Raw genomic sequence first — 24,252 nt, forward strand, 5'->3', positions numbered from 1 at the left:
TGGGGAATTAGAAGGGCATGAGACAAAGAGCCAGATAACCTCAGCCTTGGCATGGTCTGTTGGTTAAGATGCCGCCTTGAAACCCGGGAACCTGGATCATAACTAGGCTTTAGCAAGTAAGTGAAAATCATGTTATTCAGGTTAAAATCACTTAATCTGTCTGTGCCTAAAATTTAGTTTGCTAAATGTGGATGTAAATATATATGAAATAGTGTGGAAATCTACAACTGAATATATTTTCATGGGAAGCCCTTACTCATTAATTACCGCAAGTCTTAAATCTACTCCAAATATATGAGTGAAGCTTTAGAACCAAGTATTCAACTTGACGCCCTGCTTTGATAGTCGCTTTTTCGGACCTCGATTATAAGTACCTATGTCATTTCACTTGTTCTGGTAACAGGAAGTTCCGCCCCCGTCAGAATTGCGAGGTCTGGAGGAAGACAGCTGACCTGATGTGTATTATCCAAAGATGTAAGCTGCTGAAAGCAGGTGAAATCATTTGGTGAAATACGATGTACGAAATGATGACTAAACAGGGAAATCAAAATGATTAATTCTCCCAGTAATTCTTCATTTTATAGCCAAACCTCAAGGTTCACCCACTAATACTCATTAACACTATCCCCTGCTGTTACTACTATCCCTGATATCAGTAACTCCCGAGGATCGAATCTATCGAGGGCGAATCCACAGCACTGTTAATGAGGTCCTCTGTATGCAAATTCAGAAGACAATATGCATAATTTCGTTGGACCTGATGCAAACCAATGGCTCAGCGGGCTATGCCTTGTGACACTCGGTTCGGCATCTTAGTGATCCAGTGTAAGGGCATATCAAACCATGCACAGTTGAACAGCTTTCTTCCTTTCGTTGTGTGTAGCGTGGGTTACTTCAGTGTTCAAGGCACCACAATAGGCAATAATGTATGAACTTGTCTGTTACATTTGAAGAAACGTTACTCAGTAGGTGCATGTCCGCACTAGCGAACACAGCACATGTTCCAATGGCCTCACAGACAGTTGCAGAAGAATCATTAATGGGTAGGCAGCCCAAGTTTTGGTTAAGAGTGATTTGTATACAGTGGCTTGTGTTTGCTTGGGTGCTTTTATCTATTATGCCCACCATTTGCGGACTGCTGCTGCGGTATCAGTACCTTCTTTGTGCTCACGCACACTCATTTGTGCATGGCAACCATTTCTAGAGACCTCTCTCGTGTTTGTGAGTAATCGGCATGCTAGTATGTAGGCAAGAGAGCACAACATCTGTGCATGTCTCATTGTCTTGTTGTGTCTTGGAACTGCAACTGTGCTGTTGAAAAAACAATGCTTGGTAAATATAGTGTTTGTTATGCACTCCTCACACTTCTAAATCATTTTTTTTCTGTTACATTTTCGTTTGCACCTGTTACCATCGTTTGTTCCCATATTAAGACTTTGTTTTCGTTTGTCCTTCAGGCCTTTAATCACTTAATTAGAAAATTTGGATAATGCTTGCTCAAAATACCAATTAAAAATTGAGAAAAACAACAGATTTCAGATTCACTGAGAGCTGTAAACACTGAATGGAAGTTAGATACAACATCAAGCAAGATTCCTTCATCAAGTGGCCATCTAGATATGGACTGAAATGGCCTATCAGTAACTCGATTTCTAGAAAAGGCTTATGTGCCAGCTCATTCGAATAAGCATACTAAATAATGAGATCCCTGAAAGTGATATGTTTGGATGTTACCACATAGATGCTCGATCGTAAAGATGGAAATAAACGCAATAGGAAGGGCATATTAAAAACAGACATTGTGATTGTTAAGAAAACTGAAAGTGATACAAACGACATTATTTAAAATTACCATTTCTGAAGAAGGCTCTTCTCGCTTGTCCTCCATTGAGTGGTGGCAAACCTCTTTTTTCTTGGCCTATGAAGGTGTCCCATCTAACCTTCTCTGAACCACCAAGTTCCTTGACTTTTTGTAGGCAATTTTCTAAATATTCCACTGGGTCATCTGGTCTGTAAAACATGACTCCGTTCACGAGACCCTAAAGTGAATGAAAAGTGAATTAGCAGAGAAAGAGGAAAATCACAAGATATATTGTATGCTAATGTTCTTGCTTGTATTACAATATGATACTTAATAGACTGGTTTATCCAATGTATGCACATGAGGACCAGAGCCGTGACAGATTTTCAGGACAATCACATGAAATACTATTACATGCAATCGAGCTAGAGAGAATCACTGAGTCAGTGGTTGCACTCACAATCAGACATGGAATTGGCCCCAATGGAAACCTCAGCGATACCGCACGTTAAAAATAAAAGATAAACGTTCAGCATCAGGAAAAAAAGTTTTCATATACACATTTTTCGTTTAATGTTATTGAGCCACATCTGCAGTCACAAAGATAAGTCTCGGGTAAACTCACCACTAAACTCGTTCAGCATTGTCACCAGGAGAAACATGCCTTTACGTGGACTGTGCTAGAAACAGTAAAGGGCAATCCAAAAAATATGGAGACAGTACTATTAAATAAGGAAGCGAGGTGGATTTACAGAGAACGCAGTGACACACAGGGCTTAAACGAGATCATTGAGTGGAACAGAGTCAAATGATTGCCTGTTGGTAATCCTGTCCACGTACTACACAGCCTGCGAGTTCTGGTGCTCCTTCTGTTCATTAGTGATAATGGACCGTTGGCTATGAGTGAACCCTATAATCCTATGGTAAATACTGGCGGCGTATATGCCTAGGGTGTGGTGGATCCGGCTTTGTGTCATTACTACATCTGGTCTACAAAGCTGGGACAGTGCCCTTTAATCTACGCAACAAAAAAACAGGTCCTTGCAATGCGAAAAAGCATTTGTAGTTTACAATGGCCTTGAATGTCCTCTTTCACTGGGCTTAGAAATAGTGGAGGATCGACACATGGGTCTTGGAACGCTGTCCATTTATTACATAGCCTGCTCCTTCTGTTCATCAGTGATATTGAGCAGTTGGTTATGAATGAACCTTGTGATCCTACTGTAAACAATAGCGACATGTATGCCCATGGTATGCAGGACCAGACTCTTTGTTATTTTAACATCGGGTCAATAAAGTTTTGACACAACCTTTATTCTAGATAATAACAAATGCACTTGAAATTGGAAACCTTGCAATTTGAGATCTTGTGATCCTACTGTAAACAATAGCGACAGGTGTGCCCATAGTATGCAGGACCACTTTTTGTTATTATAACACCGGGTCAATAAAGTTTTGACAAAACCTTGTATTCTAGATAAATAACAAATGTACTTGCAATTTGAAAACCTTGCAATTTGAAACCTTGTGATCCTATTATAAACAATAGCGACATGTGTGCCCATGGTATGCAGTACCATTTTCTTTGGTATTATAATACCGGGTCAATAAAGGTTTGACAAAACCTGGCATTCTAGATAATAACAGATGTACTGGCAATTCGAAAAGGTAGCTGTGTTATAATAAACGGCCCTGAACGCCCTATGTATAGCGGAGAGTGTCCTATGGGTTTAATTAATAACAGCGATTGTATTTTGACTTTGGAATTACGTTTTTGACCCCATTCCAAGATGGCGCGGGTCATTTTCACACACGACTACACCAATGAGCGCATGCGCCTGAAATCACGTGATCGGAACCTCCCGAGCATAGCAAAATCTACACTCCTTTAAATAACGCCGGTAGTAAAGACGCGGCGTTCCTGGGATGATAGAAGGTTCTGGTTTCTTATATGTACGGTGAGGAGATTGTTTGGGGTGGCACAGTGAGTGTGCTTGACGGCATATACAATGTGTGTGGGTTCTAACAGTAGGGTGTGTCGGACGAAGGTAAAATATGACAGTTTTACCCGGTGGGGACACACGACCGGGGAGTTATGTATGCCTCCTGCAAAAATGTCCTCGACCCGGTTTTCGGGCTCATTGGGTCCATACCCCCTCCCTCCCCCCTGGCTTTGATGTAAAGGATTTTGAGCCTGGATAATGGTGGGGTGCGCCCAGGGTTTAATAAAAGTATTGACCACGCATTGAAATGATTGTACATTCGACATAGGGATGCAGAGCATATTTGCTATACCTAACTACATACCTTTATTTTTAGATTGATGTTACAATCGACAAAAGGGCGGATTTTTGCCTGATCAGCTGGTAAGAGAGGACATGGCTGATTGAGGGTAACATTTAACTCCCTGATGTCAATATTTTACAAAAGAAGGAATTGGGATTGGTTCGGTTTAGGTTTTTAATGGGTGTTTCTTCAACTCGACAGTGTCCTAAAAATATGTCCGACAGTGGTGCGGTGACCGAGTGGTAATACCCTGATGAATCTGCCATAAAGCAGTTGGGCAGTGAAACATGTCGGTGTCAGGTATTGGTATGCGATATTAAGCAACCAGCCTTTTTAACTCACCAGCTCTAGCACGATCAATAAAGTTGTATAGTGAGTGTGGCTGATGATTTTCTATCACTTTTTACTTTTGGTCACGTCAGGGAGCTATTAATTTAGCTTCTTGTTGAGCACTTTCTTTTGCACGCACCTTCTTGCTTTGTACACTATGTTTCCTTGGAATAGGATGGGTAACCGATGATGAGAAAGGGGCAATGAATTGGTAACATCAGCCAAGTTCCCCGAGGGTTGTTTGCCCGTGAGGTGCCTTCCTTTCGACCACACATTTTTCCCATTTGTTTGAGTGTGGGTGGATGTACTGTCGTATCTAGGTAGACATCAGTGGACTTGTCGAGTTGAGTTTAACCTGGATCCTCCTGGTTCTAAGTACCAAACAGTGGTTTGTAGAGGACTGGCAGTCATAAGAGAATACATATCTCACCATAAGTGGAAATGGGGTGGGTCTGGAATTAAATAGTAAAAATATCCAGATTTATGTATACTTATGCTTTTCAGACGCATGCTAGCCATGGTCCACGGTACAGGGATTTTTTGTGATTGAATTTATGTGAGTGGAGGGCTATCCCTTGTGTGTACCGTTATTTTCCCTCTTGACTCCCTTTTGTTATTACAAAGATAAGCCAACAAAGCAATAACTTACACTGTAATTTTCATGTGAGAATGCCAGGGCCGGCTTTACAGCTGGTGGCGCCCAGTGTAGCAATGTTTTTTGGCACCCCCTCAGAACTCCTTCTCGGATTCCCTCACTACCACCTGGCGAAAGTGCCCCTCAGCTCTCCATAGCCCCTCTCTCACATACATTTTATGTCTCTCTCATTTCAGCAGGAACATTACTCACAAGAGTTATCTTGACATTTTTATTGCTACCTGAAAGCTGGACATTCAAGGAACTCTGCAGCAGGTGCTTTTTAGGTTTCGCCTGCACAGCACTTGCACTGTGCTTGAGAAATCAAGTGTTGTTAATAGAAACTTAAAAGGATCTTACCTCCCGCCTCCTCTTTTTCCTGGCTTCTCATTCTTTCCTGTGCATGCTACTTGCTTTTCCTCCATTTCTATTGGCTGTGGCATATTTGCCTTATCAGTTTCCTGGGGCTGAAATACAGTTATCTTCTTTGGTGGAACTATTTTTTCCTCTGTGTGTTGCCTCTTTTTGCTTTTTCATCTTTCAGTAGAGCTACTTATCACCCAGAAAGATTAAGTGATTTGCCCAGGATCACAGGATTTTGCACCGCTGGGACTTGAGCCGGGATCCCAAGCTCTGAAGTCAGCAGCTCTGGCCGCTGTACCACATGTTACTTGTCAGGGAGCACTATCCTTCATTCAGAAGATGAATGATAAAAACAGCTATTAATTCATCAGATACCAGCAACCGGTGCATTACCAATGCTTGTGTTAAAGAGGCTGGCAACTCGCTTGGCGGCAATCATATTGTCAATTTATTTACATGTACTTTTATATTTTGTTATTGGGTTAAAAAAATATTACATTTTTCTTTGCCTGATGTGGTGTTATGGCTCACTATTATTTGATTCAAAATTCCTTTAGCCATATGCCATACTGTGTCTCTGCTATTCCAAGATGTCCACAGCGTCACTGCACTAAAACACACAGGATAATCCTTGCATAACTGCACAACTGTTCCATCTAACTGGGCAGGAAGTTTAAAGAGCTAAATATTAGCAGGACACCACACCTTTCCCTTTATCATTCAGGACATGTGATGTGACTATTAACTTGAGCACTATGAACGATTATTGTTTATTTATTTAATACAGACACAGCGGCATTTCCTATTTTTTTATTTTGCTTAGGTTTGAATTTTTAACAATAGCCTATGTGAACATGGTGAATAAACTATGCTTAATAACGTGAAAATCGGTGGTTTTCCATGATTTCCACATGTTTTTTCCATGGAGCTCACAGGAAAGATTTTAGCGTCTTGCAACAGCCAATGTCTCAGTGTGAAAAAAGAAAAAATGTACAACCCCCATGGGTCTGGTGATTCCTGATGATGGGCCAATCAGCATCGCCGCTCCATTCATAATAAGAGCCTAAATGTTGCAACAATTGTGTTACCTGGTGTGTGTCATTATACTAACATATCTCTCCCAGTACACATGAGTGCGCAGAGGCAGGGGGCAGGGCCTGATTGGGATCACAATTTGGCCTGGGCACTCCCGAAAAAGTGGCCCGCATTCAAGGGGTGTGTATTTTCATGACACACCATTTGGTTACTCTTAGAGGTCTCATTTGTAGAGAAATGTTTTGTAAATGAAGCCTTTTAAAGCTTATAGAGCCCATACCCTTAGTGAAGACTAGGAGCACTGTAGTTCTGTGTAACAATCCCTCACCATTCTTCATAATTCTTCACATGCCCCTCCATGTGTAACATACATGCTGTAGCACCAACTCTGAAGCACGTTCTGGGGGCCACATGTTTGATAACAAAACACAACCAGCCAGAAAAAGTTGTGCAATACCAAATGGCCCTCCTCTGGCAGGCAGACTAGAGACACGTGTTTGAGCATAACAGGGCCTAAGCCCTAAAATAGACCGAGGCAATTACGTTTCAGAAAAGCTCCTCTTTGGATGAAAAAGCCATGAAAATGATAGAAAATCAGCAAAAAGAACATATAACCTCAACATGCTAGAAAAAGGAATCTTTCTGCACAGAGAAAGAAGTGTCAAATTTGCAAATTTTGAGCAGGAGATGCCCCAAGAAATGGGAGAAAATTTGGCAGTGATGGGAAGTTTACAGGGGATTTGGGGGGTGGGGGTTCGACTAGGTAGGTGGGAAAGGTGCAGGGAACAAGTGAATTGTATGGTGAGATTCCAGAGGGAATGTCAATTCAATATCATGTCTTTGTATTGTAGTATGTGTATCATATTGAACATGAAGGTAACCCAAAGTTAGTTCAAGATTATTTTCATGAATGCTGACTATTGCTTTAATAACAAAAGTTTGCAGATTTTACTTAGGCCGTGAGCAGGGCCTAGCTTAGAATGAGACTCAAACTGTTCTTTTTGAGAAAGCACATTGCACAAAGTCTTAGACATATCCTGAAATCAACACACATACATGTTGCCACTTTCCGGCCTAGGACCTAAAACAGAGTCCAGTCAGAATGACCTACAAACTATAGCTAAAAACCAACCAAAACTTACTAATTAATATTCCTGGCATGTATAGAAATATGTCCCCTGTCTGCATGTTGAATGAGGCCTTTATAATAGAGCTAAAATGTTAACTGGCTCACAAATGAAACAGTTAATTGTGCAAAAAAGTGGTAAAAACAATATCGTAAAATGGTTCCTATCTGTTCCTTTTTGCTTTAGAGGAAGCAATTGGCTAGCAACACATTGCATTTCTAGGTGCTGGGTTTGGTAAGTCAGTTAAGCCTTGGGGCAGAACTACTGCACTGAGCCTAGTGAAGGATTTACTGAGTGTGGTGGGACCGCGATTGAGGCGCACTAGATGTGGCTTTTAGTACTGCTTTACTCAGCCTACTTTGGTCAGCCCTGTGGAGAGTGGGCAGCCAAGGGGATTAGATGGCCCTCTTGAGTTGGAACTTGGCCTTGTAGTGCATCTGGTTAGAAGAGTAACCAAATAGAAAAGGCTGGGTGAACACTCTGTAGTTCTGTATGGGAGGGTCAGGGCTGTCTTCTCCCTAAGGCTCAGGAGTTGGACTGGGTCACTGAAGGCCTACGCATGGATTCCTTCCTCCTGGGATGGATAGTTAAAGGTTGAGGCCTAAAGAGATGAAGATGTAAGCTCAAGCAGCAGCCAGTTTCAGCAGGTCTTATGGGCACATGAGGGCTGGGCAGGTCTTCGCTTTGACCTTCTGCTGCTACTTCTGGACATCTGGCTAGCATGGGCGTGGTAATCAGGAGGTGGGAAGGAAATCTATGAAATCTTACCCCCACTTAAATCCAAAAACAGTGTCTTACTGGCTGTCTGAGAAAGGGTGTTTGGTTAGAGCAGTGAGACAGAAACCTATAGGCCTGCTGTTTTCCCACTCATGCAGGCAGTGAGGGATGGGTGTGTCCATATGGAGGTGAGGCTTGAGTGTCCCTTTTTGCTGGGGAGAGAAAGGAAAGCCAGAAACATCACCCAACAAGATCCCCCATAGCAGGCTGAGGAGGGAGTCCTGGAAAATATGAATACACTGAAATGTTATCTTAGTGCAAGCTTAGACTCTCCCAGAATAACAAAAAGAACATAGAAGTACAGCACAGCACCCAACAAGAGGTACATAATGACTTAAGTGTCAGAGCACAGCCTCCACAACATAAAAACATTGACAGTGAGGCACTAAGGGGAATTAAATGGAACTTTTGCATCAGAAAAGCTGTGTTGAAAAACACGGATGTGTTTTCATAAAGCGTCCTCTCATGTTCTTTTGCAGAATCATAAAGCATGAAGAAATGGTTATGTTTTATTGTTATTTTTCCTTTTGACAGTTTTATATGGTAAACACCCTTTACAATGCGTATGTTATAACGCGTTGCCATTCCCACTCCGTTTTAACAATGCAACTACCATTACATCACAATGCCATTACAAGGCATGGCATTACAATGCATATGCATGTACCACACATGCCTTTACAACAAATTTTGTTGTAAAGGCATGAATGGTAACATCATATGTGTTTTACATGTACATTACATTTACAGGACAGTATAGGGTTTAGGGTGGGTTTTGGGGTGTAGGGGTATAGATTTTGGGGTGCAAGGTTAATTTTGGGGTTCAGGGTGGATTTTGGTTTTGGGGGCCAAAGGTAATTTTAAGATTTAGGGTGGTTATGGGTAGAAAGGGTTAATTTTGGGGTTCAGGGTAGGTATGGGTCTTGGGGTGCCAGGGGTAATTTTAAGGTTCAGGGTGTGTTTTTTGGTTTTGGGGTGCAAGGGTTACATTTAGGGTTTCGGGTGTGTTTGGACTTTGGGGTGCAAGGGTTCATTTTGGGGTTCAGGGTGGATATGGGTTTTGGGGTGTCAAGAGTAATTTTAGGGTTCAGGGTGGGTTTGGGTTTTGATGTGCCAGGGGTAATTTTAGGGTTCAGGGTGGGTCTGGGTTTTGGGGAGTCAGGGGTAATTTTAGGGTTCAGGGTGGGTTTGGGAAATTTTAGGGGATATGTGTATTGGGGTAGTAAGAGTAATTTTGGGGTTATAGGGGGGATAAAAAAAGAAAGATATTTATAGACTTTGAGAAAGGCCTTTACCACGCATGCCATGGTACAGGCATATGCTTGGTAAAATTTAGCGATGTAATAGCAATGTGTTGTAACAACACTTGCGTTGTAACAACTGCATTGTAATTGCATGAGATGTATTGTCATATATTCTTTTTATCGTGTGAATTCAGCCCAAAAGATAAAGTCTATTTGAACACTATTCATAAGCACCAATTACAGTACACAAGAACAGATGTTTTATTTAAGGGCCTGGTAGATGAAGTGATCTGCCTAGAATCACAGGATGTAGAGCAGACGCTGAAACCTGATCCCCATCTCTATAACTCTGGCCGTTAGGCCACATATGCCTATGCACACACACGGCATGAAAGTGGGAGGATATTGTTCTTGGGAAGGACACCAGGGTCAAGGTGACAGTTGCCTAAAAGCTGAGCAAATGAAAAAACAGTGAGGCCCCTTCTATTACAAATTATTCCCCAGCTGTCCAGCGTAGGAGCACCTGAACAACAGTGAGGCCCCTGCTATTACTAAATAACTCAACCCTACCCAGCCCTCCACTACCTCAAGGAAAAGCGGACACAATGCAGCTGAGGTGTCCACTTCCCTGCTGCAGCGGGGCAATATCTACATCAATGGCGGGGGCCAACCTTCCCAAGAAATGAACTTGGCTTCTCGCACCACACCTCTGGAGGCACCTGCCGGACATCAATGGTTCCCTCACCTATCTTCCCTCGTCCACACTTGAGGCATCAAGATGAGGCGGAAGCCATGGGGGATCTGAAGCTGCCCGGCGGTCATTATGTAGGGCGCAGGGGGGAGAGTCTGACTGAGCTGACCATGCTGGTTGCACCACCCTCTGGAGCTTTCCCTTCCACATCGCCGCAGAAGATCTGCCTGGGGACAATACACATACTCTCTACTTGAGGTGATGCCAGTCGCCTTTGCATACCTGGGGCTTCTGGAAGATGCCCTGCAATGTCCTGTGGCCGGTGACTGCCTGTACCGAACGTCCAGGAGGGGAAGAGCCCTGCTCCAGACTTCACCTGCTGCTGATGGGTACTGTACAGGCACACTTGGCACCCCGCAGAGTGGGGGAGCTGTGCTTTTGCCAGTGGGGGACTGCCAGTCCCTATAAACAAAATGGCAAAAAGGAGCCCTGCTATGTACCTCGCCTGGTGCATGTGGAGCACGCTGGACTTCACCAGCTGGGTGATCCCTCCAGGTCCAAATTCACTGCCTGTGAGTATAACAACACCCAAAAGGCCTGGCTGAAAGCAAGAGCCCAAACAATGGCAAGAAGATCATGCTGTGTAAATATGTATTTTATATTTGTCCAACCCTAACCACTTCAACTTTCATTAAAATGTAATCTTGAGTGAATTTGCAACTTGTATATATGCAACTCTAACCACTAGTATCTGTAGTAGACTTATGCACTTACTCCCATTGTTATGTGAATTTAGAGTTTATCTGTTTGTATCTTTTATGTAACTCATGTACTCTGCAGTCCTAATGTTATGTAATGGTCCTTTTGTTAAGTGCTCTGACACCTTCTGCTAAAGTTCATGCTATATAAAATCGTATTAAATAAATGGTTGGCAGGGCAGGGGATAAAGCACAAATCACAGCCGCTGGGCCATGCATGGGGTTGGGGGGAGGCTGAGGTGAAGATGGTGCAAGTTCACAAAATCAACTGGCCCCAACAGCGAGACCCATTCTTCCTAGCCCATTATGGCCTGAATGAGAAGGGCTGTGGGCGAGGTGTCAAGTGCAAACACGGTTTCTGTGCAGTGTGGGCCCCAGGGGGGCCTAGGTGAAAATGGCTTAATGGCCTGAGCAACACCTGGCCCCCAGGGAGGCCGATTCTGGCACACAATCACCTACTCCCCAGTCCCCCATCGGCATGATTGCTTGGCAGGGCAGGGGGTTGAATTCTGCACCACACGATTGACAGCAGTCCAGGGTTCGTGCACTTGGATTGTTTTGGTCACTTTTAGAAAAGGTTGCATTGCAACCCTTACTTAATCGTCAAGCATACCATGGGGAACCTGTGTACAACAGTGAAAATTTTGGGATGGCTACCGAACTACTGAGTAGTGTTCAATTAGCTTGTCACCTAACCCCCAGTCCTTGATGAAACACAAACTGATTCAGCTTGAGATCAGTCTGCTAAACAGTCATTATAAGGCGTAGGCAAATGCCCACAGTTCACACCTTCCAAAACATCTCCATGTTATTTAATTGGGACTGTCAGACTGTTTCTTCCTCTACCTACAACTTCCTTTTTAGGTTTCGCCTGCAGCGCTCTTGCCCTGTGCTTATAAAATATATTGTTTTTAATATAAACTTAAAAGGGACTTACATCCTGCCTCCTCTCTTTCCTGGCTTCTCAATGGTTCTCGTGCGTGTTACTTACTTTTTCTCCATTTCTATCGGCTGTAGCAAAGACATGGCTTGGTAGTTCGGACTGGACTGTTCCCATGAGGCACAGGGTCAGAGCTGATTTGCATATAGCCAGTGTCTAACTCAGGGTGGTGTGGAGTGCAAAAAAACAATGGATTTAGGCCCAGATCCTTGTACTGGGATGAATGTATGACATTGTTCTACATTCTGTCCATCAACTGTGTTTTTTGCAATTTTCACCCCGAGTGGGCTGGGTATGCTCAGACGTGAGTCCCAGGCTCTCCACACCACTGGAGTCAAGCTATCCAGGCTGATGAAGGCTGATAGCCAGAACCAGTCCTTGGATGCTTGATTCCGTCTGGGAAAGACATGGCTTGGTAGTTCGGACGGGACTGTTCCCATGAGGCACAGGGTCAGAGCTGATTTGCATATAGCCAGTGTCTAACCCAGGGTGGTGTGGAGTGCAAAAAAACAATGGATTTAGGCCCAGATCCTTGTACTGGGATGAATGTATGACATTGTTCTACATTCTGTCCATCAACTGTGTTTTTTGCAATTTTCACCCCGAGTGGGCAGGGTATGCTCAGACCTTAGTCCCAGGCTCTCCACACCACTGGAGTCAAGCTATCCAGGCTGATGAAGGCTGATAGCCAGAAACCGGTCCTTGGATGCTTGATTCCGGTTTGGGAAAGACATGACTTGGTAGTTCGGACTGGACTGTTCCCATGAGGCACAGGGTCAGAGCTGATTTGCATATAGCCAGTGTCTAACCCAGGGTGGTGTGGAGTGCAAACAAACGATGGATTTAGGCCCAGATCCTTGTACTGGGATGAATGTATGACAATGCTCTACATTCTGTCCATCAACTGTGTTTTTTGCAATTTTCACCCCGAGTGGGCAGGGTATGCTCAGACGTTAGTCCCAGGCTCTCCACACTACTGGAGTCAAGCTATCCAGGCTGATGAAGGCTGATAGCCAGAAACCGGTCCTTGAATGCTTGATTCCGGTTTGGGAAAGACATGGCTTGGTAGTTCGGACTGGACTGTTCCCATGAGGCACAGGGTCAGAGCTGATTTGCATATAGCCAGTGTCTAACCCAGGGTGGTGTGGAGTGCAAAAAAACAATGGATTTAGGCCCAGATCCTTGTACTGGGATGAATGTATGACATTGTTCTACATTCTGTCCATCAACTGTGTTTTTTGCAATTTTCACCCCAAGTGGGCTGAGTATGCTCAGACGTGAGTCCCAGGCTCTCCACACCACTGGAGTCAAGCTATCCAGGCTGATGAAGGCTGATAGCCAGAAACCGGTCCTTGGATGCTTGATTCCGGTCTGGGAAAGACAAGGCTTGGTAGTTCGGACTGGACTGTTCCCATGAGGCACAGGGTTAGAACTGAATTGCATATAGCCAGTGTCTAACCCAGGGTGGTGTGGAGTGCAAAAAAACGATGGATTTAGGCCCAGATCCTTGTACTGGGATGAATGTATGGCATTGTTCTACATTCTGTCCATCAACTGTGTTTTTTGCAATTTTCACCCTGAGTGGGATGGGTATGCTCAGACGTTAGTCCCAGGCTCCCCACACCACTGGAGTCAAGCTATCCAGGCTGATGAAGGCTGATAGCCAGAAACCGGTCCTTGGATGCTTGATTGCGGTTTGGGAAAGACATGGCTTGGTAGTTCGGACTGGACTGTTCCCATGAGGCACAGGGTCAGAGCTGATTTGCATATAGCCAGTGTCTAACCCAGGGTGGTGTGGAGTGCAAAAAAACGATGGATTTAGGCCCAGATCCTTGTACTGGGATGAATGTATGACATTGTTCTACATTCTGTCCATCAACTGTGTTTTTTGCAATTTTCACCCCAAGTGGGCTGAGTATGCTCAGACGTGAGTCCCAGGCTCTCCACACCACTGGAGTCAAGCTATCCAGGCTGATAGCCAGAAACCGGTCCTTGGATGCTTGATTCCGGTCTGGGAAAGACAAGGCTTGGTAGTTCGGACTGGACTGTTCCCATGAGGCACAGGGTTAGAACTGAATTGCATATAGCCAGTGTCTAACCCAGGGTGGTGTGGAGTGCAAAAAAACGATGGATTTAGGCCCAGATCCTTGTACTGGGATGAATGTATTGCATTGTTCTACATTCTGTCCATCAACTGTGTTTTTTGCAATTTTCACCCCGAGTGGGCTGGGTATGCTCAGACGTTAGTCCCAGGCTCCCCACACCACTGGAGTCAAGCTATCCAGGCTGATGAAGGCTGATAGCCAGAAACCGATCCTTGGATGCTTGATTCCGGTTTGGGACAGACATGGCTTGGTAGTTCGGACTGGACTGTTCCCATGAGGCACAGGGTCAGAGCTGATTTGCATATAGCCAGTGTCTAACCCAGGGTGGTGTGGAGGGCAAAAAAACGATGGATTTAGACCCAGATCCTTGTACTGGGTTGAATGTATGACATTGTTCTACATTCTGTCCATCAACTGTGTTTTTTGCAATTTTCACCCCGAGTGGGCTGAGTATGCTCAGACGTGAGTCCCAGGCTCTCCACACCACTGGAGTCAAGCTATCCAGGCTGATGAAGGCTGATAGCCAGAAACCGGTCCTTGAATGCTTGACTCCGGTCTGGGAAAGACAAGTCTTGGTAGTTCGGACTGGACTGCTCCCATGAGGCACAGGGTCAGAGCTGATTTGCATATAGCCAGTGTCTAACCCAGGGTGGTGTGGAGTGCAAAAAAAAACGATGGATTTAGGCCCGGATCCTTGTACTGGGATGAATGTATGACATTGTTCTACATTCTGTCCATCAACTGTGTTTTTTGCAATTTTCACCCCGAGTGGGCTGGGTATGCTCAGACGTGAGTCAGAGGCTCTCCACACCACTGGAGTCAAGCTATCCAGGCTGATGAAGGCTGATAGCCAGAAACCCGTCCTTGGATGCTTGATTCCAGTCTGGGAAAGACATGGCTTGGTAGTTCGGACTGGACTGTTCCCATGAGGCACAGGGTCAGAGCTCATTTGCATATAGCCAGTGTCTAACCCAGGGTGGTGTGGAGTGCAAAAAATGATGGATTTAGGCCCAGATCCTTGTACTGGGATGAATGTATGACATTGTTCTACATTCTGTCAATCAACTGTGTTTTTGCAATTTTCACCCCGAGTGGGCTGGGTATGCTCAGACGTGAGTCCCAGGCTCTCCACACCACTGGAGTCAAGCTATCCAGGCTGATGAAGGCTGATAGCCAGAAACCGGTCCTTGGATGCTTGATTCTGGTCTGGGAAAGACATGGCTTGGTAGTTCGGACTGGACTGGACTGTTCCCATGAGGCACAGGGTAAGAGCTGATTTGCATATAGCCAGTGTCTAACCCAGGGTGGTGTGGAGGGCAAAAAAACGATGGATTTAGACCCAGATCCTTGTACTGGGTTGAATGTATGACATTGTTCTACATTCTGTCCATCAACTGTGTTTTTTCCAATTTTCACCCCGAGTGGGCTGGGTATGCTCAGACGTGAGTCCCAGGCTCTCCACACCACTGGAGTCAAGATATCCAGGCTGATGAAGGCTGATAGCCAGAAACCGGTCCTTGGATGCTTGATTCCGGTCTGGGAAAGACATAGCTTGGTAGTTCGGACTGGACTGTTCCCATGAGGCACAGGGTCAGAGACGATTTGCATATAGCCAATGTCTAACCCAAGATGGTGTGGAGTGCAAAAAAACAATGGATTTAGGCCCAGATCCTTGTACTGGGGTGAATGTATGACATTGTTCTACATTCTGTCCATCAACTGTGTTTTTTGCAATTTTCACCCCGAGTGGGCTGGGTATGCTCAGACGTGAGTCCCAGGCTCTCCACACCACTGGAGTCAAGCTATCCAGGCTGATGAAGGCTGATAGCCAGAAACCGGTCCTTGGATGCTTGATTCTGGTCTGGGAAAGACATGGCTTGGTAGTTCGGACTGGACTGTTCCCATGAGGCACAGGGTCAGAGCTGATTTGCATATAGCCAGTGTCTAACCCAGGGTGGTGTGGAGGGCAAAAAAACGATGGATTTAGACCCAGATCCTTGTACTGGGTTGAATGTATGACATTGTTCTACATTCTGTCCATCAACTGTGTTTTTTGCAATTTTCACCCCGAGTGGGCTGGGTATGCACAGACGTGAGTCCCAGGCTCTCCACACCACTGGAGTCAAGCTATCCAGGCTGATGAAGGCTGATAGCCAGAAACCAGTCCTTGGATGCTTGATTCCGGTCTGGGAAAGACATGGCTTGGTAGTTCGGACGGGACTGTTCCCATGAGGCACAGGGTCAGAGCTGATTTGCATATAGCCAGTGTCTAACCCAGGGTGGTGTGGAGTGCAAAAAAACAATAGATTTAGGCCCAGATCCTTGTACTGGGATGAATGTATGACATTGTTCTACATTCTGTCCATCAACTGTGTTTTTTGCAATTTTCACCCGAGTGGGCAGGGTATGCTCAGACGTGAGTCCCAGGCTCTCCACACCACTGGAGTCAAGCTATCCAGGCTGATGAAGGCTGATAGCCAGAAACCGGTCCTTGGATGCTTGATTCCGGTCTGGGAAAGACATAGCTTGGTAGTTCGGACTGGACTGTTCCCATGAGGCACAGGGTCAGAGCTGATTTGCATATAGCCAATGTCTAACCCAAGGTGGTGTGGAGTGCAAAAAAACGATGGATTTAGGCCCAGATCCTTGTACTGGGGTGAATGTATGACATTGTTCTACATTCTGTCCATCAACTGTTTTTTGCAATTTTCACCCCGAGTGGGCTGGGTATGCTCAGACGTGAGTCCCAGGCTCTCCACACCACTGGAGTCAAGCTATCCAGGCTGATGAAGGCTGATAGCCAGAAACCGGTCCTTGGATGCTTGATTCCAGTCTGGGAAAGACATTGCTTGGTAGTTCGGACTGGACTGTTCCCATGAGGCACAGGGTCAGAGCTGATTTGCATATAGCCAATGTCTAACCCAGGGTGGTGTGGAGTGCAAAAAAACGATGGATTTAGGCCCAGATCCTTGTACTGGGATGAATGTATGACATTGTTCTACATTCTGTCCATCAACTGTGTTTTTTGCAATTTTCACCCCGAGTGGGCTGGGTATGCTCAGACGTGAGTCCCAGGCTCTCCACACCACTGGAGTCAAGCTATCCAGGCTGATGAAGGCTGATAGCCAGAAACCGGTCCTTCGATGCTTGATTCTGGTCTGGGAAAGACATGGCTTGGTAGTTCGGACTGGACTGTTCCCATGAGGCACAGGGTCAGAGCTGATTTGCATATAGCCAATGTCTAACCCAAGGTGGTGTGGAGTGCAAAAAAACGATGGATTTAGGCCCAGATCCTTGTACTGGGGTGAATGTATGACATTGTTCTACATTCTGTCCATCAACTGTGTTTTTTTTGCAATTTTCACCCCGAGTGGGCTGGGTATGCTCAGACGTGAGTCCCAGGCTCTCCACACCACTGGAGTCAAGCTATCCAGGCTGATGAAGGCTGATAGCCAGAAACCGGTCCTTGGATGCTTGATTCTGGTCTGGGAAAGACATGGCTTGGTAGTTCGGACTGGACTGTTCCCATGAGGCACAGGGTCAGAGCTGATTTGCCTATAGCCAGTGTCTAACCCAGGGTGGTGTGGAGGGCAAAAAAGCGATGGATTTAGACCCAGATCCTTGTACTGGGTTGAATGTATGACATTGTTCTACATTCTGTCCATCAACTGTGTTTTTTGCAATTTTCACCCCGAGTGGGCTGGGTATGCTCAGACGTGAGTCCCAGGATCTCCACACCACTGGAGTCAAGCTATCCAGGCTGATGAAGGCTGATAGCCCGAAACCGGTCCTTGGATGCTTGATTCCGGTCTGGGAAAGACATAGCCTCGTAGTTCGGACTGGACTGTTCCCATGAGGCACAGGGTCAGAGCTGATTTGCATATAGCCAATGTCTAACCCAGGGTGGTGTGGAGTGCAAAAAAACGATGGATTTAGGCCCAGATCCTTGTACTGGGATGAATGTATGACATTGTTCTACATTCTGTCCATCAACTGTGTTTTTTGCAATTTTCACCCCGAGTGGCCTGGGTATGCTCAGACGTGAGTCCCAGGCTCTCCACACCACTGGAGTCAAGCTATCCAGGCTGATGAAGGCTGATTACCAGAAACCAGTCCTTGGATGCTTGATTCCGGTCTGGGAAAGACATGGCTTGGTAGTTCGTACTGGACTGTTCCCATGAGGCACAGGGTCAGAGCTGATTTGCATATAGCCAGTGTCTAACCCAGGGTGGTGTGGAGTGCAAACAATCGATGGATTTAGGCCCAGATCCTTGTACTGGGATGAATGTATGACATTGTTCTACATTCTGTCCATCAACTGTGTTTTTTGCAATTTTCACCCCGAGTGGGCTGGGTATGCCGAGACGTGAGTCCCAGGCTCTCCACACCACTGGAGTCAAGCTATCCAGGCTGATGAAGGCTGAAAGCCAGAAACCAGTCCTTGGATGCTTGATTCCGGTCTGGGAAAGACATGGCTTGGTAGTTCGGACTGGACTGTTCCCATGAGGCACAGGGTCAGAGCTGATTTGCATATAGCCAGTGTCTAACCCAGTGGGGTGTAGAGTGCAAAACAACGATGGATTTAGGCCCAGATCCTTGTACTGGGATTAATGTATGACATTGTTCTACATTCTGTCCATCAACTGTGTTTTTTGCAATTTTCACCCCGAGTGGGCTGGGTATGCTCAGATGTGAGTCCCAGGCTCTCCACACCACTGGAGTCAAGCTATCCAGGCTGATGAAGGCTGATAGCCAGAAACCGGTCCTTGGATGCTTGATTCTGGTCTGGGAAAGACATAATTTGGTAGTTCGTACTGGATTGTTCCCATGAGGCACAGGGTCAGAGCTGATTTGCATATAGCCAGTGTCTAACCCAGGGTCGTGTGGAGGGCAAAAAAACGATGGATTTAGACCCAGATCCTTGTACTGGGTTGAATGTATGACATTGTTGTACATTCTGTCCATCAACTGTGTTTTTTGCAATTTTCACCCCGAGTGGGCTGGGTATGCTCAGACGTGAGTCCCAGGCTCTCCACACCACTGGAGTCAAGCTATCCAGGCTGATGAAGGCTGATAGCCAGAAACCGGTCCTTGGATGCTTGATTCCGGTCTGGGAAAGACAAGGCTTGGTAGTTCGGACTGGACTGTTCCCATGAGGCACAGGATTAGAGCTGATTTGCATATAGCCAGTGTCTAACCCAGGGTGGTGTGGAGTGCAAAAAAACTATGGATTTAGGCCCAGATCCTTGTACTGGGATGAATGTATGGCATTGTTCTACATTCTGTCCATCAACTGTGTTTTTTGCAATTTTCACCCCGAGTGGGCTGGGTATGCTCAGACGTGAGTCAGAGGCTCTCCACACCACTGGAGTCAAGCTATCCAGGCTGATGAAGGCTGATAGCCAGAAACCGGTCCTTGGATGCTTGATTCCGGTCTGGGAAAGACATGGCTTGGTAGTTCGGACTGGACTGTTCCCATGAGGCACAGGGTCAGAGCTGATTTGCATATAGCCAGTGTCTAACCCAGGGTGGTGTGGAGTGTAACAAAATGATGGATTTAGGCCCAGATCCTTGTACTGGAATGAATGTATGACATTGTTCTACATTCTGTCCATCAACTGTGTTTTTTGCAATTTTCACCCCGAGTGGGCTGGGTATGCTCAGACGTGAGTCCCAGGCTCTCCACACCACTGGAGTCAAGCTATCCAGGCTGATAAAGGCTGATAGCCAGAAACCGGTCCTTGGATGCTTGATTCCGGTCTGGGAAAGACATGGCTTGGTAGTTCGGACTGGACTGTTCCCATGAGGCACAGGGTCAGAGCTGATTTGCATATAGCCAGTGTCTAACCCAGTGTGGTGTAGAGTGCAAAATCACGATGGATTTAGGCCCAGATCCTTGTACTGGGATGAATGTATGACATTGTTCTACATTCTGTCCATCAACTGTGTTTTTGCAATTTTCACCCCGAGTGGGCTGGGTATGCTCAGACGTGAGTCCCAGGCTCTCCACACCACTGGAGTCTAGCTATCCAGGCTGATGAAGGCTGATAGCCAGAAACCAGTCCTTGGATGCTTGATTCCGGTCTGGGAAAGACATGGCTTGGTAGTTCGGACGGGACTGTTCCCATGAGGCACAGGGTCAGAGCTGATTTGCTTATAGCCAGTGTCTAACCCAGGGTGGTGTGGAGTGCAAAAAAACAATGGATTTAGGCCCAGATCCTTGTACTGGGATGAATGTATGACATTGTTCTACATTCTGTCCATCAACTGTGTTTTTTTGCAATTTTCACCCCGAGTAGGCAGGGTATGCTCAGACGTTAATCCCAGGCTCCCCACACCACTGGAGTCAAGCTATCCAGGCTGATGAAGGCTGATAGCCAGAAACCGGTCCTTGGATGCTTGATTCCGGTTTGGGAAAGACATGGCTTGGTAGTTCGGACTGGACTGTTCCCATGAGGCACAGGGTCAGAGCTGATTTGCATATAGCCAGTGTCTAACCCAGGGTGGTGTGGAGAGCAAAAAAACGATGGATTTAGGCCCAGATCCTTGTACTGGGATCAATGTATGACATTGTTCTACATTCTGTCCATCAACTGTGTTTATTGCAATTTTCACCCCGAGTGGGCTGGGTATGCACAGACTTGAGTCCCAGGCTCTCCACACCACTGGAGTCAAGCTATCCAGGCTGATGAAGGCTGATAGCCAGGAACCGGTCCTTGGATGCTTGATTCCGGTCTGGGAAAGACATGGCTTGGTAGTTCAGACTGGACTGTTCCCATGAGGCACAGGGTCAGAGCTGATTTGCATATAGCCAGTGTCTAACCCAGGGTGGTGTGGAGTGCAAAAAAACGATGGATTTAGGCCCAGATCCTTGTACTGGGATGAATGTATGACATTGTTCTACATTCTGTCCATCAACTGTGTTTTTTGCAATTTTCACCCGAGTGGGCTGGGTATGCTCAGACGTGAGTCCCAGGCTCTCCACACCACTGGAGTCAAGCTATCCAGGCTGATGAAGGCTGATAGCTAGAAACCGGTCCTTGGATGCTTGATTCCAGTCTGGGAAAGACATAGCTTGGTAGTTCGGACTGGACTGTTCCCATGAGGCACAGGGTCAGAGCTGATTTGCATATAGCCAATGTCTAACCCAAGGTGGTGTGGAGTGCAAAAAAACAATGGATTTAGGCCCAGATACTTGTACTGGGATGAATGTATGACATTGTTCTAAATTCTGTCCATCAACTGTGTTTTTTGCAATTTTTACCCCGAGTGGGCTGGGTATGCTCAGACGTGAGTCCCAGGCTCTCCACACCACTGGAGTCAAGCTATCCAGGCTGATGAAGGCTGATAGCCAGAAACCGGTCCTTGGATGCTTGATTCTGGTCTGGGAAAGACATGGCTTGGTAGTTCAGACTGGACTGTTCCCATGAGGCACAGGGTCAGAGCTGATTTGCATATAGCCAGTGTCTAACCCAGGGTGGTGTGGAGGGCAAAAAAACGATGGATTTAGACCCAGGTCCTTGTACTGGGTTGAATGTATGACATTGTTCTACATTCTGTCCATCAACTGTGTTTTTTGCAATTTTCACTCGAGTGGGCTGGGTATGCACAGACGTGAGTCCCAGGCTCTCCACACCACTGGAGTCAAGCTATCCAGGCTGATGAAGGCTGATAGCCAGAAACCGGTCCTTGGATGCTTGATTCTGGTCTGGGAAAGACATGGCTTGGTAGTTCGGACTGGACTGTTCCCATGAGGCACAGGGTCAGAGCTGATTTGCATATAGCCAGTGTCTAACCAAGTGTGGTGTAGAGTGCAAAATCACGATGGATTTAGGCCCAGATCCTTGTACTGGGATGAATGTATGACATTGTTCTACATTCTGTCCATCAACTGTGTTTTTGCAATTTTCACCCCGAGTGGGCTGGGTATGCTCAGACGTGAGTCCCAGGCTCTCCACACCACTGGAGTCAAGCTATCCAGGCTGATGAAGGCTGATAGCCAGAAACCAGTCCTTGGATGCTTGATTCCGGTCTGGGAAAGACATGGCTTGGTAGTTCGGACAGGACTGCTCCCATGAGGCACAGGGTCAGAGCTGATTTGCTTATAGCCAGTGTCTAACCCAGGGTCGTGTGGAGTGCAAAAAACAAATGGATTTAGGCCCAGATCCTTGTACTGGGATGAATGTATGACATTGTTCTACATTCTGTCCATCAACTGTGGTTTTTTGCAATTTTCACCCCGAGTGGGCAGGGTATGCTCAGACGTTAGTCCCAGGCTCCCCACACCACTGGAGGCAAGGTATCCAGGCTGATGAAGGCTGATAGCCAGAAACCGGTCCTTGGATGCTTGATTCCGGTTTGGGAAAGACATGGCTTGGTAGTTCGGACTGGACTGTTCCCATGAGGCACAGGGTCAGAGCTGATTTGCATATAGCCAGTGTCTAACCCAGGGTGGTGTGGAGAGCAAAAAAACGATGGATTTAGGCCCAGATCCTTGTACTGGGATCAATGTATGACATTGTTCTACATTCTGTCCATCAACTGTGTTTATTGCAATTTTCACCCCGAGTGGGCTGGGTATGCACAGACTTGAGTCCCAGGCTCTCCACACCACTGGAGTCAAGCTATCCAGGCTGATGAAGGCTGATAGCCAGGAACCGGTCCTTGGATGCTTGATTCCGGTCTGGGAAAGACATGGCTTGGTAGTTCAGACTGGACTGTTCCCATGAGGCACAGGGTCAGAGCTGATTTGCATATAGCCAGTGTCTAACCCAGGGTGGTGTGGAGTGCAAAAAAACGATGGATTTAGGCCCAGATCCTTGTACTGGGATGAATGTATGACATTGTTCTACATTCTGTCCATCAACTGTGTTTTTTGCAATTTTCACCCGAGTGGGCTGGGTATGCTCAGACGTGAGTCCCAGGCTCTCCACACCACTGGAGTCAAGCTATCCAGGCTGATGAAGGCTGATAGCTAGAAACCGGTCCTTGGATGCTTGATTCCAGTCTGGGAAAGACATAGCTTGGTAGTTCGGACTGGACTGTTCCCATGAGGCACAGGGTCAGAGCTGATTTGCATATAGCCAATGTCTAACCCAAGGTGGTGTGGAGTGCAAAAAAACAATGGATTTAGGCCCAGATACTTGTACTGGGATGAATGTATGACATTGTTCTAAATTCTGTCCATCAACTGTGTTTTTTGCAATTTTTACCCCGAGTGGGCTGGGTATGCTCAGACGTGAGTCCCAGGCTCTCCACACCACTGGAGTCAAGCTATCCAGGCTGATGAAGGCTGATAGCCAGAAACCGGTCCTTGGATGCTTGATTCTGGTCTGGGAAAGACATGGCTTGGTAGTTCAGACTGGACTGTTCCCATGAGGCACAGGGTCAGAGCTGATTTGCATATAGCCAGTGTCTAACCCAGGGTGGTGTGGAGGGCAAAAAAACGATGGATTTAGACCCAGGTCCTTGTACTGGGTTGAATGTATGACATTGTTCTACATTCTGTCCATCAACTGTGTTTTTTGCAATTTTCACTCGAGTGGGCTGGGTATGCACAGACGTGAGTCCCAGGCTCTCCACACCACTGGAGTCAAGCTATCCAGGCTGATGAAGGCTGATAGCCAGAAACCGGTCCTTGGATGCTTGATTCTGGTCTGGGAAAGACATGGCTTGGTAGTTCGGACTGGACTGTTCCCATGAGGCACAGGGTCAGAGCTGATTTGCATATAGCCAGTGTCTAACCAAGTGTGGTGTAGAGTGCAAAATCACGATGGATTTAGGCCCAGATCCTTGTACTGGGATGAATGTATGACATTGTTCTACATTCTGTCCATCAACTGTGTTTTTGCAATTTTCACCCCGAGTGGGCTGGGTATGCTCAGACGTGAGTCCCAGGCTCTCCACACCACTGGAGTCAAGCTATCCAGGCTGATGAAGGCTGATAGCCAGAAACCAGTCCTTGGATGCTTGATTCCGGTCTGGGAAAGACATGGCTTGGTAGTTCGGACAGGACTGCTCCCATGAGGCACAGGGTCAGAGCTGATTTGCTTATAGCCAGTGTCTAACCCAGGGTCGTGTGGAGTGCAAAAAACAAATGGATTTAGGCCCAGATCCTTGTACTGGGATGAATGTATGACATTGTTCTACATTCTGTCCATC

At 46.2% G+C, this 24,252-nt stretch overlaps 1 protein-coding gene across 1 annotated transcript in view; it reads right to left on the bottom strand.

Annotated features, from left to right (window-relative positions):
- Positions 1 to 24,252, bottom strand: part of AK5 (adenylate kinase 5) — a 2,677,990-nt gene that overhangs the window by 2,332,278 nt on the left and 321,460 nt on the right. The window contains exon 2 of the mRNA XM_078645236.1: positions 1,853 to 2,039. Within this exon, the coding sequence (XP_078501362.1) occupies positions 1,853 to 2,039 (187 nt within the window). The remainder of the gene's footprint in view (positions 1 to 1,852; positions 2,040 to 24,252) is intronic.

This window comes from Lissotriton helveticus, chromosome 1_1, assembly GCF_964261635.1.
Source record: "Lissotriton helveticus chromosome 1_1, aLisHel1.1, whole genome shotgun sequence".
NCBI lineage: Eukaryota > Metazoa > Chordata > Amphibia > Caudata > Salamandridae > Lissotriton > Lissotriton helveticus.